We start from the raw sequence: 16,976 nt of genomic DNA on the forward strand, positions 1-16,976 counted from the left end.
CATCTATATTTTCAAATGAATATGTTTGCTTATCTCTGAGCATTTTTTAGTGTCTGCCAAAACTCAGGCATATTTACAGTAATGCTTACGACAAGCAGTTTTCACACTTCCATATTCCCATACTTACTTCATCAGCAATAGTTGTTTCCATAGGAAACAGGAAGCTGTCTGACACAGCAAGGCAGTGCAATTCAGCCAAGCCATAGCAGAGAGACATATATTAAGCTATTTAACAGTTATTTTTATTGAAAACTATGACTATGCACCACACAATCCCCTTTCTTGTTAAACTGCTATTTCTCCTTTACTAAGGCCCTGTAAATTACAATAGCATCTCCAAAGAATTACATTTATCCACTTAAATGAAAAAGAAATTTAAGCTTATGTCAGTGGAAGACAGGGTAAAATAAAATATATGTTACTCTTAATGAATTTTGCCTGACACATTTGCAAAAATTTCCTCTTAAAATGTAGTTTCCATAAGCAGCCTAATAATCTCTTCCAGCTCTTTGGCATCCATGCCATTTGGGAGCTTTTATTAAAATTAGCAAGTAGATTCCCTGCTTAAGCCTTTTACTTTTTACGTTATGCATGATAAACATTAAAAACTCAGATTATCCCTTTATTTTTTTGATATTTTCCACCTATAGACCCTTAGTCAGTTAAACAACCACAATTTTTCCACCCAACTGACTTCATCTGTGGCCACATTCTCCCTTCTGAAAAGCAATGATCTTCAGTGATGTCAGGCAAAATATGTTTCGTTTTTATCCCACATCTGGGGAGATGGGCTTACACAGTCATGACTTGTGTAGCACATGGACAATAATCTTCAGGATATTTTCTACAGCAGCAGCTGACATCACTGCTCTGCAATCCTTTGTCTGCATTCTAGCTTCAGTATCTTGCACTTTTCTCTAATTACCTCTTGTTTCCCAGGTTATCTCAGTAGTATTATTAAGCATTATTAAGATCTTATTCTTTTCTGATGCCTCACTAAATAATAGTGATAATAATAAATAAAATAATAAATAGACTAATAAATAGAATAATAATATTTATTTCTAATAAATAGAAATAAATAAATAGACTTCATAAGCCTCACTAAAAATAAGCTGAAAGTTTGTCTTCAGCTAACATCTGCAGCAGCTTCTGCAAAAGGGATATAACTATGCAGGCTGTGGCTGGTCCAGCCAGTTAAAAGGTTGTGTAATGTTTGACAAATGCAACTGAAAAAATGAGGCTTGGAAAAGGGCCTGACTAGATACTTCAGTAAGAAGGTAGTTGCTATCGAAGGAAACTAGCAGTAGATTCAAAACAAACAAACAAAAAACCAGAAAGATACTTCACACAGTATGTGTCTGTTTGCCAGATGTGGGTGCTAAAATTTTACACTAGTTGAGAAAGAAGCTGCTTAAGTTCATGAAAAAGAAATCCAACAATGGTTACTTTTTACTAAGGAAATAGAAAAATACTGCCTTTGGCTAAGACAATTTCTTATTTCCACATTGTAGGAGATTGAGAAAGCATTAGAAATGCCTGTTCAAGACACATATTCTTCATTGGGTATTAATTTTGTGCTGTCAAAGAGAGAATACCAGACTAGAAGAGAGTTCAGTTTAATTCTTATGGCACATCTTACTGTTCTACATAACCTGCAGATTTAACCCTTCATATGCAGAAACAATACCTAGATATTAAGGAAAATCTGAATGCTTGGCACTAATGACACATTGAAATATATATTACATATAATATACATTTAATTTTCCCAGTCTGTGATCCCAAAAAGCAAAAAAAAAATGCACCTTTACTAATATATTCTTATAATTCATTTAATAAGTTTATGTTCATTTAAGAAGTTATGGTGGTAACTTTATTGTCACAGTTTTATTTAGCAGTTTATTTAACCTGAAGTAATATTTTCAAATAATTTAAATACATTTTGGCCAGCGATTTGAAGCACTGCATTGGAAAGTACACTAAAGATCTAGTCCAGCTCCCCTGCAATGAGCAGGGTCACCTTCCTAGACCAGGTTGCTCAGAGCCCCATCCAACCTGGCTTTGAACACTTCCAGGGATGGGGCATCCACCACTTTTCTGGTCAGCATCAAAGTTAAGAATTTTTTCCTTACATCTAATCTAAACCCTCCAGTAATTTAAAGTCTCTACCCCTTGAGAATGATTAAGCACCAAGTAGGACACTACCTATTCAGTAAATAATGTATTTTCACCCTTTTTCATCAGCTATTTTTGCTGCCAATTGACTTTGACTAGTATCTAAAAACCTAAGAAAAGAGGCTAGGAAAAGCTTTGGGTTTTATTTTTCTCCCTGAAATATTTCTAGTAAGAGGTCAAAACAGTTTCAAAAGTCAACTGATCCAAAGATATGCCACGATAATGCAAATTTACTAGTCTCCTTTAAAAGCAACTGATTGAAATTGGATTCTAATGTTCAACTCTGCCACAACTAAGTCATAGATACAAATTGTAGGGCTATGGCTGTTAAACACATTTTGTTTTCTTCAAGCCATTCTGGTTGGCTTTTTAGATAGAAACCTTTGAACTTAAAATAGATATCTTAGTCTTCCATCTTTTCTCTCAATTGCATTGTAATGCCCAAGGTCACACTCCTAGTAGTATTAACACAGATGTGCATTTGGATATGGCATTGCTACATTTTAGCTATCTCAATTTCCCAGCTTATTTATATTTGTGTCTATATTTATCCTGGCGTAAAGAGAAATGGGTTGGTGTTTCTCTTGAAAATGTTTTCAACCATGGTTTACTAATGAATATGTTAATCTTTCTACATAAAGGGAATCATTTTCACTTGAAAATAGCTTTTGAAATTATGGAATTTCAATTCAAAGTCCACTACTATATCTATTTCAAGCTATTACCTTCAGAGTTAGATTAAGAGCTTCCTTTTTTTTTAGTGCCAAACTACTTGCAAAAAGTAGTAAACTGCAGAAAAATTGATGTTTATCTAGTAAAAGATTCAGATTCAGTTTCCTGACAAGGAGCACCATTCTTAACAGTTGCTAGATGCTACCAGTGTAACTCACAACATTCACTTTTATTGTAAGTGATTAAAGTTCACACTGATTATGGAGGCTGAGTAAATCCATGACAGAGATTCCCACCAGAGGCTAATATTTATTTAGAATTTACAAATAATCAGCTACTTGATTTCTACAGTTTAGTAACCTAGTCCTGCAAAAATTCAGTCTTCCCTGCCCTTGACTTTTAGGGATAGCCAAAAATTTCCTTGCAGTTGCAGCTCCCATAACATGCCAACATAAAGCAACAGTATAAAGAGCAAGTAGTGTTTCACTACACTGTCCATAGCACTATTAACAGTGATCTCCAAGACTGAAGAGAAGGAGAGAGCTGGCTGGGATAAGAAGACTTCAAAATGACAGGAAAGAGAGGTAAGATGGAAAATGTGAATATGGAGATAATTCCACAGCTGAAGAAGGAATGAGAACTGAAGCTGAGACTGAAATGAGAATCAAAAAACTCAGTCAGGTAACTGGAGTAAAAACAACCCTCACACTTGACAGAGGTGGGTACTATATGTCCTTTCTCCCTAGTATGTGCATATATGAAGTAAAACACATCCATAAAGTATAAAATGGAGACTATTAGACCTCTGAACTTGAAAAATATTCTGTTATAGAATATTCTGGTCACTCAGATCTAGAAAATTCTTTAGAATTTTAGTAGGAAAAAAAACAGTAGAAACAATAGAAAGAGCAACTTTTCCCAAGCACTTGAACAAGAAAAATTACACTTTCCCCTTTAAAGAGGTGTTGAAGTAAGGTCTGGCGGTTCGGAAGATATCGGAATGTAACGGAAAGTTAGTAACCCCCCCTCTCCGTTAGTATGGTAATGCCTTCTGCAATTAGCCAATAGCACCTAGCTGTGATGAAATAAACAATAAACGCCATTCCGCCATCTATCACATTGATGTCTGTGGGTTATGGTCCGAGTGGCCTGGGTGTGGTCACCGTGCTGGCTCCTTGAACCAGGCTGTCTGCTTTGCTTGAAAGGCTACAAAGAGGAATCAAAAGGAATAAGATTTGCTTTCCAAAACATTAATAAATTAGCCATTGAAAAAACAAAACTGATAATTCTTCCTGCAAAATATAGAGAGACTGCAAAAATCACTATTACACAGAGGAAAACACCTGGGGCAATTCCAAACACAAATACAGACTGGGTGGAGAATCGATCAAGACTAGAACTGGTGAGAAAGAGTTGAGGCTGTTGGTTGACAGCTCAGTGTGAGCTGGCTCACAGCCTAGAATGCCAACCACATTCTGGCTTGCAACACAAATAGTGTGGCCAGCAGGTCAGTGGAGGTGATTCTGGCCCTCTAAGAGACTCTACTTGGAGTTATGCTTCCAGCTCTGGGACCCCAACAAAAGATCTGCTGAAGTGGGTCCACAGAAGGCCAAGAAAAGGATCAGGAGGCTGGAGCACCTCTCCTGGGTAGACAGGCTGAGAGAGTTGAGGTTGTTAACCCTGGAGAAGAGAAAGCTTCAAGGAGATCTTATAGCACCTTCCAGTACCTAAAGAGGGCTAAAAGGAAGATGATAAGACAAGACTTCAAACTGAAAGAGGGTAGGCATAGTTTATATATGAAAGAAATTCTTCAATATGAGGGTGGTGAGACACTGGAACAGGTTGCCCAGAGAAGCTGTAGATATTCCTAGAAATTCCAGACATTTCTGGAAAGGTTCAAGGGCAGATTGCATGTGGCCCTGAGCAACCTAGTCTCGTCAAAGACCATGTCCATAGCAGGGTATTGGATTAAATTATCTTTAAGGTCCCTTCCTTTCTATGATTCTATGAAAACTGAGACTAAATGCTTAGCAAACAAATCAGGAATGATGGTGTATCTAGTATATATATTTTTATATGATAAAAAATATGTAGGCTTATTCACATTATTATAGACAGCAAATATTAGACTTAAACCCGAGTATCTTCAGAAGAAAACCCATATCTTTAAGAAAGCAGCATAACACCAACTGGGCAGGCCAGGATATCCTTCTACTGGCTATTTTTGGCACATTACTCTTCTCAGTAACTTTGCAGCAGTACCTTTAGAGAGCACATATAGTCTTTGAGGATAAATTAAGATTGGATGAGATTGAGGGAGGTTCTCTGGTCCAATTCCATCTCCAAGCAGGGTCAGACTAGAAAACTGCATCTGATTTAAAACACAATTCACCCTGCAGGGAATCCCTTCCTCATGATACGAGAATACCCACATAGCTTGAGGTAACTAAAGCTGTCATGCCTTTTGACATGGGTATCATGGCAAAGGTTGATTTGGCAAACCCCAATGAAGGGAATGAAAGGTCAAAACGATCTTTGTGTTTGAGCTTTATGGCACTTACGTTAAAAACATATTTTCTGGGTTTACCAGTCCTCAGTTTGGTTTCTGTGACAGCATCAGAGTAACCCCATATTTACAAACCTGTTAAAGTATATTGTTTCAAAGACAGAGTTTTACAAGCAGTAAATATCCTGTTACTAGTACAGTACCAAAATCAGAAATACTCCCCACTTCTGAGTCCATATATGGTTACCATCAGCATTTAAAAAACTCTCTCAGTGAGCCACCATTTTTGCAGAAAGGTTTGCAAAAATCCAGATTAAAAAAAAAAATTGTAAAGTATTTTTGAAAAATAATCATGAGGTCTTCTTTTTCTTAAAACAAAAAAACACAGAAATATTTAGGGTTTTAATTTTTCTATTATAGCCAGACTTTCCTGTCCAATAGTTTCTTTTACTAACAATGCATTTAAAGCTTGGTAGAAAAATCAGTCTGAAAATTAAGACTATAACCAACTAAAATGTATTGAGTTAATTTTGGTAGGTAACAGGCTCTGAAAACAGCAGTTTATAATGGAAATGATGACAGTGTATCAGCAAGAAGGGCACCACTACAAAAAGAACATTCAAAATCATTATTGCCAGTTGAGTGAAATCAGGCAGTTCCTGAGCAGAAAAGTGGAAAAACTCTTACATGCCACTTTCTTGACACCTTTGGGAAAAAGAAACTAAAAATCCTTCAAATTAAATAAAGGGCAACTCTAACCATAAAATGCAAATAAACCCAAAGACTGTTCATCAATAAGTAATATGCAAAGCATGAAAAAGTTCATCTATAGAAAAATTAATTCTGCTAAACTATTTAAACATAGGATCTGTTTTCAAAATCAGTGCCAGATAACCAGATTAGGTACTTAACGGTTTCTGTAAAGCTGTGGAGAACGGTGCAAGAATCACTTGTGAAAAGTCATGCAGCTTTCTTAGTAGCCCTATGATCATGATCTACCTGATCGTGAAGTGAGCCATTGAAGTGTATTTACCTGTTCTCTGACTTGCTCTTCTTTATATCTCTTTCCTGTCCCAAACCCTTTGTCCTCTAAATAACAAAGGTACTCCATGTTTATTATAGCAATTAGGTGACCACATCTTTGCTCATGATACAGTACGTTGCATTCGCTATAATGCCAGTCATTATTCTTCCTGAGTTCAGTAACTTTTTCTAGCTGAAGCATTTCAGATTAATGAGGCATTTGTTCTCAATCAAGGCACTTTATATGAATACAGTTACACTTTCAGGATCCATGCAGATGACTTATTTAATATTATTTGGTTTTTTTAAATTGTGTTGGGGGATTGATTTATGGCTATTTTTGTCCATTAGCATACACCATTCTGTATCACTCGTCTCTTTTGTCAATAACTGTTATCAAACAGGACCTACTGCCTAGTAGGATATAAGGATGTCTTATGCATCATGAAAGCAGGTATATCCTAGAAGGTGAAAATTTGACACAAAGTATTGTTAAGCATACTACTTCAGCTTCTTAAAAATACTGAAACTGCAAGAAAATAGTATGCTTCTGAATCTCTGACAGTATCCTCTGACAATATAAAATGGAATAGCCATCAAGGAAAAGTCTGGCTTTGTCAATCTAAATCCATATAGACATTTTTCTATTTTCGTATTTTAATGATGTTCGTAGTTGGGATCCACACATAATAAAGTTTGATTTAGCTATTAAGACAACTCCAATTCCTACAATGACCTCATACTTCATTGCTTTGCAAACTAATACCAATATACAGAAACCTAACAGAGACCAAATTTTCCATAAAGTTAACATAACTGTGATTTTAAGAAAGTATAATTTAACATAATTTAAAACAATTTTGTGAAAGCAGAGGAAGGAGAAGGAATTTTTCCTCCTAAGAAATCAACTCTGAAATAAGATTGTACCTATGTTTCATAACTTCCATTATATTCTTCATTACATCAAACTTTCTTTCTCCTTATTTTCCAATCAATCTTCTCTTCAGGATTTAATGCCTTAGCCAGAAGGGAATTTCTGAGATGGGACATCTGCAGCTAAATCTCCTTCTTCTAGAAATCAATATGAAATGTAGGTAAAATAATTTCAAACATCCAGGAAGCTGGAGTTTCAAGGAGTCAGTATTTCCTAGTAATTAAATCTTCCCATCTTGTGTACTTTTCTGATATATAAAAAAAATAAATTTTGGAAGGCATGCGTATCTATAATTCCCACAGAGAGCCAAATCCATTTCAGATCTTCTGCAACAGCTGCATTTTTTTAGGAATGATTATGCAGAACAAAAATTTAGATGAATGTGATTTTTTTATTTAATATACATAGAAACTCAAAGTCTCAACTGTGTCAGCTGGAATGTAGAATACACTCACACTATATTTCCTACAGAAAAAAAAAAAAAAAAAAGATTGTGCAAATAAGGAAATTTATTTAATTTCACCTCCCTCTCCAGAGAGACTTATGGTACTACAAGTTAAAATATAAATAAAATATTTTATGTAAAAAACAGGTATAGAAAACAGATTCGGTGTTCAGTTTTGGTCAAAAAAAGGTGTGCCTGGGGTGGAGAGGTCCAGAGAAGGGACATATAGACAACCAATGGACTGGGAAGCATATATGGAAAAGCTGAGAGAATTGAATTTGCTTGGCACTAAGTAAACAGGGCTTAGGGGAGACTGGATCATCCAGTTCCAATATTTAAAGGGTGGCTATGAAGAAGATGGAGATTCCCTTTCTTACAAGGAGTCACATGGAAAATATGAGGGGTAATGGATACAAGTTATTCCTGGAGACAATCTGATGAGACACAAGAGGAAAAAAATTTCACAGTGAGAACTACTGCAGTAATCTCCCAAGAGATTACATAGGGTGAGTTTCCCGATGTTGGACACTTAAAATTCATCTGAACAGAGTGTCAGACCATCTGTGCTTTTGCCAAGAAAGGGTGGACCAGATGATTCTTGAGGTCTTTTTCCAATCTGATATTCTACAATTACATGAAAAATTTTTGAAAATTTCAAAATTTATTCAGAAAAGAAATGTATGCATTTAATTCAAAGGAAGCATAAAACTTTATGCTTCCTTTGAAGGTGGTTGCAGGTTGGTACAAGTAACTTGAATCACTGACTTTTAAAAGATAAAGTAGGACTTTGGGATAGCGGTATATTTAATTAACTTGTCATTTTTAACATACAGAAGATTGGTTAAAAGAGAACCATATTATCTTAAGTATAATTCTAGAATTAGATAAAAGTATTGTACTGTTTTGAAGTAAAAGCTGTTAGGATCATCTAAGGTTATCACCCAAACTCTGAAGTGACAGAAATATCCTAAAATGACAAATAGGATGAAATAAGTATCAGCAGTTATTATCATGCTCATGTCAGGACTGAGCATATTTAAGTTGGATAACAAACCAGTAAATTTTTCCACTAAGACAACTACAGCCACACTGCTTGCAATAAGTAATACTGTTGAAACAAGCAAAAGAAAACTATAGAAAAAACAAAATCCAGTATCTATTTTATCATTCTGCCTCAAGGCATAATCAAGTCTTCGTCCATTATTCCTGTAAAATGTTTCTGTAACATGTTTTTAAAAATCTTAAAGGAGTAGCTTCTATAAAACCTCTATATATCCTAGTCCTTCTGTTCACTAGTTTTAGAAACAAAAAATTAAAATTTTCCTGGTATTAACTTCTGCTGATGCAGCTTAAAGCCTTTACAAGTCATCTTGTCCCTAAAAGACAAGACAGAGATACCCTTTCATATAGTCACATAGAAAATATGAGGGGTAGTGGGTACAAGTTATTCCTGGAGACAAGCTCATTAGACACAAGAGGAAAAAAATTCCAGGATGGCAATTGCTTATGCTACTCTTAGTTATACACATATAATTTTACATTACAGAGTGTGACTTTTTTTCCTTTCTACCTTCCCCTCACTATACTAAGAAGATTAAATCTTTTCAATCCTCCCTTATGGAATGATTGACATCTATCAGGAATGATTAAAAGAACTCTAGTTTACTGCAATTTCAGTTGCAATTCTTGTATCTTCCATCATGGTTTTTTGAATATTGTACGTCTACTGTTACACACAGTTCTTCAGTTGGACTCTTACCAAAGCTGAAGAGATCAGGAAGATTTTTCCATGGGTTTTTTCCAGGCTTAGTTTCTAGTACAAAGCTTAAGCATCCTCATGTGATGTTTCAGATTCTACAGAACTGATGACATGTTTGGTTTGTGACCAGAGTAGTCACAACTGCAGCTGGCAACAGGAACTACTGCTTAGGTAGAGTCTGCCGTATTATGTGTGCATAGCTGACAACTTGTAATGCTCTCCCTATCTCTTCTGAACATCATATGATTTATTTCTCAATAAAGTTTAACACTTTGGTTGAGTCACATTATGTAAACTCCCCCTGTTCCTGTGCAATCATTTTAAACAGCTTAAAGTAGACCAGTCTAGATTTCCACATATGCTCCATAATGACATGAAAAGTAATCTGCAAATAATGTCCAGAAATTGATTCTCTTAATGGTTTTAAAAGTCCTGTGAGAATGATGGCTGGTGGTCTGACATATTAAGGTTGAGAGCAAATCCATACTGCTTTGTGTTTGGCAACTATTATTTTCATCACCTCTCTTCTTCCACTGCCAATATCAGAATTTAGAACACTATCAAAAGCATCTGAAAGTTAGGATGCATGAAATCTTCTGCTTATTCCTTAATCCCATGATCTGCCACAGAAAAAAAAACAGTGGCCTGTTCTTAAATAGATACCTCTTTGTATTCTGTTATTGCCTACGTTTTAAGAAACTGACAGATTCAGAACTTGCTCAGTATTTTTCTTGTTATCTCTGATAGGTTAACTGCCACCTACTTCCTCAGGTCACCCATTTCACACCTTTTAAAAAAAAAATAATATATTTTCCAGGCTGATGTCACCTCACCTAAGCTCTGCAAACTCCTGTAATCACTAATAGCTCTGAGATTGCTATTAGCAGAAGATCTGCATGTCAAGATTTTTGAAAGACCCAATTATTAAAAAAGTGAATTTGGTATCATTCACATGTATATATTTAACAAAGCATTATTCACTTCCCTGAAACAGCTGCATTTCTGCTATTTATCTTGGGTAGCAGATGCCTATTATCTATTACTCCTGCACCTTGCAGGTGAAAAAGAACAGTTCACATTTGCATGTGAATGACATGTAGTAACAATGACTAAAAGACAGCAGACAAGAGGACAAGTTTATAAGTAAACAGTCTAGAGGTCTATTCAATCTTCAATATTTCGTTAAAACTTCCCAACCTAATGACGACTTAAGGCATTAAGAATGGAACTTTATTCCACAAGCCTATCTGAATGAAGAACTCTCAGGGTAAAAATTAATTTCATTCAGGTTACCAAAACAGAGCTACAGAAAGATGACTTTCTAGCTTTAGCAATTCAACTGTACAATAATCAATACACACATAAAATAACAGCAATTCAGTTAAATATGTAACAGGTAAAGCTTACATTAAAAAAACTGTCCAAATGCCTAACACATATTATCTTGCCTTTGCAAGAAGGTGAAAATGGTGCTCTATTTCAGTCCTATTATCTTCTTGTTAGCTAACTTATGAAGTACAGAAATACACTGCGCCTTCTCTACAGTTTCTAGAGCGTGCTTGCGCAAAAATCCAATTCTGAAACCTCATCACATAAAACTTTCATTCAGCCAACTCCCATATGGTCTTTGTAGCTCTTTCACTACTTCATCTCATCCCCCGAAGTAATTTGGCTAAGAAAGTACTTTCCCTTAAATTCAGGTTTTCCTTATTATCAGAAACTTATATGTATAATATAAGAATAACCCCAAACTTATTCAGTAAAATATGAATAATTCTTTTCAAATTAATGTCTTTCACAGGTGTTAATTCTTCCCCTAAAAGTCCACCAAAGAAAAATTCCAGTCAAGTTAGAAGTGTTAATCTTCTCACGAATATTTTCCTTTCCCTATCATATTACCAACCTCCCCCCTTAATTGACCCATAGTGAACATAAATGAGTCATCAAACACGTCACTGTTTTTCTCATCATTCACTTACTGCTGCCATCTAAATGACCACTTCAAGATTATCTGTAACCTTAAAACCTCAGAACAATTTTAGAATCCTTTCTACAACACATAATTAACAAATTTTAAGACTGGATTTTGTTATACAATTTTTTTAGTGACTTCGCTTTTAAAAAATGTACTGGAGTCAAAAGACAAGGACTTCTAATTGCCACTCAAATGTGTTATTTTTATATTTCAGTTATATCAGGTCTGAAGACAACATCTTAAATTTGTCAGTGTTTTTAACAAAAAAATATATGATTTAGCCATACATGGTATTTCATGAATCAGGATGTGTTCCTTGGAACTTCCCTACTTCCACATCATAGCTGTAATTTCCCCGAAAGAAGTTAACATTTTTCAATTTTTGACAGAGTGGTGGGGTTTTCTAACCCTATTTAACTGATAATTAAATTCTGAGCTCATAGCAACAGGCTTACACTTTTCCTCTTGATATTCTCCTGAATCTAGAACAGTAGTCATGAAAGTATTTCAGAAAATCCTCAAATTCATGACTATCTGAAAAGGAAGCTGTAATAGGGTAACCAATGGAAAGATGAAAATTGGATTATACCTATTTAGGAGAAATCTCACTTTTTCTCTCTTTACAGTTGTTTGCTTGAATATGCTTGATATAGCTTTTCACAAAATTATATCCTGTTAGACAATTCTTTTCCTGAGTCTTTGGAACTACTCCAAGTTTTTCTATCAAAATGCCATTACATTTTGCAATGAATTCTATTCATATTTTACAAAGAGTTTTTCCCCAGCAAGTATGATCAGAAATACATGAAATATGTGGTATGCAGGCTGCATACCACATGAGATAATGCACATGCTACCTTTTTTTTACTCCCCTAATCTCTAGTGTGTTAGATAGCTAAACAACTTACAGCTGTCCAGGCTTTTTTTCTGCATCGAGAACACAACCACTCGTTATGGATTTCATGAAAAGGAACACCATAGCAACCTAGAATAAGAAAGCTGGACTGATTATTGTATTCTGCCTTTTTATCAGCGATGTCAAACAATTCAATTATATATAAACCTTAGTGAAACATGTCTGTCCTGTGATAAAGGAGACTTTTACAATCTAGGCTTACTGCTGATTTCATAGTCTATGAAATATATCTTCCCAAAACTTAAATAAAAAGAAGAACCCACAAAAATCCCCATATGAAAAACAAAACAAAAACCCAGCAAACCAAAAAACCAAAATCACCAAATTTTTGGAAATTTTTTGGAAAAGATGCAGACTTTTTTCAAAACCAATTCATTTCTTACCTTTCTTATTGCAATATCGTATCACCAACTCTCCCTGAAGTAAAAATTTGACTTAATGTACTGACATTTATTCTCTGCAAATATACCGTATTTCCAGGTATCTCCTGGACTTCTTAGACTAAACTAATACAGTTCTACAGTCTTTAGGAGATACTGCAGAAAAATACATGCATTCATCAGTTACTCTTCCAATAAAAAAGAATGTCAAGTGAAGGAAAATACTGCATCCCTAAATTTAATAGCAATATTGACAAATCCTCCAGAATTTCACCCTGACTACTTAATAAGGACACACTAGCTTTGCACAGTGATTTAAAATAGAGAAGCAAAAGAATAATTAAATCACTAGAACAGAAAAAAGAAAAGTTTACAAGACAGTTAATTCTTCAATATTTTCACAGTAACCCTAAAAAAGTTACAGAAAATGTAACATAGTTTTCAAAAAAAATTAGCCAGTGATTGAAGCATTACAAATGGATATATTCTTCAAGTACTTTTAAAGATATGCTAGAAGTGTAGTTAACTATTATTTATCAATAAAGCAAAATTTAAAATTACATTTCTGCCAACAAACCAATTAGATTATTTACTTGCATGAACCCGTACGCAACACTTTGCACATGAAATCAGAAGACTTGTTCCATCTTCTTCAACAAAGGCATTTGATGGATAGTTTTCAGTATTTTCTTCACTATAAATAAAACACATCTCTGGAATAAGAGGTTTTGTCTTCTCCTTTTCTGCCATCAGTGTTTCTGCTGAGTTTGCTTCACTGAAAGTAGGACTTTCTTCATCTTGATTTTCTGGCTGGAAAATAAAGATAATCTGTATTTAAGTAAAAGAAAGGGAGTCTTACTCTTCCTTTTGACAATGATGAAACTATTCCACCCCTCCCAACTTTTGTACTGAGTGTAACAGTTTCATGAAAAAACTGACTGCCTCTAGGCATTTATCAAGTTATTCTACCTTGATTGTTCCAAGTAACTGTGACATCTAGAATAGCACTCAGCCTGCAAACCAGTGTCATTGCAGCAGTGTTCATTGTTACCTCTTGGGCCATTTAACTGGGTCCAGTGCAATAAAGGCTTTTTTCCTGGTTCTCATGCTGAGAAAATTCCAGTTTAGCACATTAAGAATTAGCAACAGAATACTACATAAACACAGTACTACTAAAACACCATTTTTACTTGCCACTTGACACAGTAATTCCACAAGACAGTATTAAGCCACTGCTTTATAGAAATGTAACGTTCTGCATTACACTGTTTCCAGGGGAGTATTTTTACTGAGAAGGCCTAAGTACTACGGAAACACTTATTTACTCAACACTGAAGGAAGGCAGCATGAAAGAGATTCTGATAAAATATACTTGGAGATGGACATATAAGGAAATAGCTAGAAGACACAAACCTACTTCAGTTCACCACACCAAAAAATATAATTTCAAGGGAAAATACACACACACTAACACAAATCCAGCATAAATGGTAGTAGGAGGCATACAATGTCTGCAGCCATTGTAGATGCAAGTGAACAAAGTATCAGTTCTAATTTTAATGACAGGAGTTTATTTACTTCTCTTACAAATGAAATGCATAAGTTCATATTTTTTATAATTTTTTGGAAATTAAGTAGCCAGGCATGTATTTCACGCTTCAACAAGAAACAGAGCTCTGCAAATCTTGCTTACCTTATAGTATGGCATAAGAAGAGTGCAAATGGCACAGTGTGGTTCCTTTCTTGCACAAGCTGCATTGTACTCTTTTTCAGCATTAAAATTGGGTGGTCTTGTCTGCCACAGGTAGACCAGAGGTCTGGCCCATGCCTCTGACTCTTGAACTTTCTCTTCAACTAAGGTAGTCTCAGGCAGTTCTAAAACAAAGCAAACAATGACTATATTGTAGTCATGGAATGAAGATAAAACAATAATTAATCTGTCACGTGTGCTAACAAAGAAGATCAAACAATGCCACAAGAAGCAAATATGGAAGCAGAAGTGTAAAAGATTGACTGTTGTGTCAGGAAAACCCCACAATTAAGTGCTTTGACATCTGTGTCATGAGCTGACTACTTCACACACAGCATAAGAAAGCAGATCTACTGTTTACAATTTGTATCTGTATCAACATGCAGACAAGCATTAGACAAATCACTCTACTCACACAGGATGGCACCTCACAAACTCTTCATGGAGAGTGACACTCATTTTCCCCAGGGAGTAATGGGGAACAATCAGATCTAAGAAGCAGAGAGACATGCATGCTGGATCATATGGACAGTGCCTATTAAAGCTGTCACAATCAATGACAAGGCATGTATGTGTCGTCAGAATAATCATGTGAAGGTGCAAAGGAAAATATGAAAAGTTTTGAATTGTTATCAGATAACAAAAATGGTCTATAGCATATAGTCCTTCTCTAATGATGTATTTAAGAAAAATCATTCACTTCAAAAGGAAATTCCAACACAGAGAAATATTTAAGTACATTAAGCTGATTCATCATATTCCTGCAGCCCACAACTGCTTTCACTTTATGAAAAAGCAGAGGCTTTATGGGTCTCCTACAATAAATGTCACACATTGCTACAGAACCTACTGCTACTATACCTACTTACTACTGCTACTATAAAGTTGGCAACATTTTTATCAGTGTTGAATAAAATATTGACTAAAATACTTGTCTACAAGCCAGCCAAATGTCATAAAAATAAATTAATAAATATATCCTGCATGTGATTTTGAATCCATTTTTTATAGTTTCTCAAAAGAACTAATATCAATTCAATAAACATATGCCAATAATTTGGGTAGAAGGGCACAAAGAAAACAACTGGAAAAAAGCTGTCAATATTTAGCAGCAAAGCTTTCTGGTGAAAAACTTAGCTTCAAAAGAACACCAGCGAAGAAACAGCTGAACACAAGAAAAGATGAACATATAAAATGTCAGCATTACTTTTTTAACTTTTTGTATTACGTAATTTTTAATTTAAAAGCTTAACAAAGTTTTTGCTAAAAATTTCTGTCCAATCATACTTTTTCTACTGCTTGCAATTTTAAAGAACTGTAAAACACATTGCTCTGAAAGTTATTTCCCAAGTTCTCTTTGTATCTATTTAAATTATCCTTTAAAGAGCCATCTTACAAGTAGCTTCAGCCTTACAGATTTTTATTTTAATTCTTCCTTTTACATTATTTTCCTTCAGGAGCTTGTAGTCATTATTTTAAATATTTTCATTATAATTGTGACCTCACAGAAAATTCAGAGCTTGACTCTCCCTTATGAAGAAAACAAAGAGGCACACAGAATTTGTTGTGAAGGTTTGTATTACCTTCCATACCTATTATCCACTTTGAAACTGACATCCCTTGATTGCACCACTCTTTATCACCACTGAATAATTCTCCCATGACAGTTGAAGTCATTGCCAAGAACCACAGCCTATAATGCTCTTCTTCATTCAAAAATCCATCTTCACATTTACAGCCCTGGAACCAATTCTGGGTTGATAACTGTAGTTCTCTCATACAGCATTCTGGCTTTTCACTGCCTACAGCAGACTGCTGAGTTCATGGCTATACTGTTTCTGGTTTTAATGAAAACAATATTTACATCTTAATTTCATATAAACTCCATAATTTCAGTTCCCTCTCATGGGATCTTTACAAAGGCTTTCCCAACCAAGAAACTGAAAAGAACACAAGAGACAAGAATAAAGCTGGTTTTCAGCAGCCTTTTGTTGCTTTCAAGAATTTTGTATTTATTTTTGAACCTCATTCCAAACAAAGCCAGCGACAAGATGTCATATGCACATGTACCAGACTCCACCTTTCACAAACTCATAAAAATTCAACACTACTTCAATGAATTTATTTTCTCCTTTACATTATGTTCAGAGCACTTCCAGTTAGCTACTGACTAGAAGCAAAAACTCCTCATTTATTTGCCTCTGATCTCTAATATCTGTAATTCTGAATTCTATGTCCTTCTATGTCATTTGAGGTGTGACTGTCATCTCCATGATCCTTACTGAAGTCTTCTGCTGTCTCTGCACTACACAAGTTCTCTAATATGATCCTCTGGTGTATTATACCACACAACCCCTCACTCTTCACCATAACAAGAAAGGAAAAATATCCATCCTCTTTTCAGAGGGAGGCTGCCTAATCCAGTACTTAAAGGAATG

The 16,976-nt window shown here is 35.0% G+C and overlaps 1 protein-coding gene across 3 annotated transcripts in view; it reads right to left on the bottom strand.

The window, feature by feature from the left end:
• The window catches only part of KDM4C (lysine demethylase 4C), a 264,479-nt gene that overhangs the window by 91,373 nt on the left and 156,130 nt on the right, over positions 1–16,976 (bottom strand). For all 3 annotated transcript variants that reach the window (XM_005522679.3, XM_014252351.2, XM_014252350.2), the window contains 3 exons: positions 14,482–14,663; positions 13,382–13,598; positions 12,401–12,477 (listed from right to left, as the gene is read on the bottom strand). In XM_005522679.3, coding sequence (XP_005522736.2) covers positions 12,401–12,477; positions 13,382–13,598; positions 14,482–14,663 — 476 coding nt within the window. The remainder of the gene's footprint in view (positions 1–12,400; positions 12,478–13,381; positions 13,599–14,481; positions 14,664–16,976) is intronic.

Source organism: Pseudopodoces humilis, chromosome 4 (genome assembly GCF_049639895.1).
Source record: "Pseudopodoces humilis isolate 2021_Gansu_Grassland_sample_001 chromosome 4, ASM4963989v1, whole genome shotgun sequence".
NCBI lineage: Eukaryota > Metazoa > Chordata > Aves > Passeriformes > Paridae > Pseudopodoces > Pseudopodoces humilis.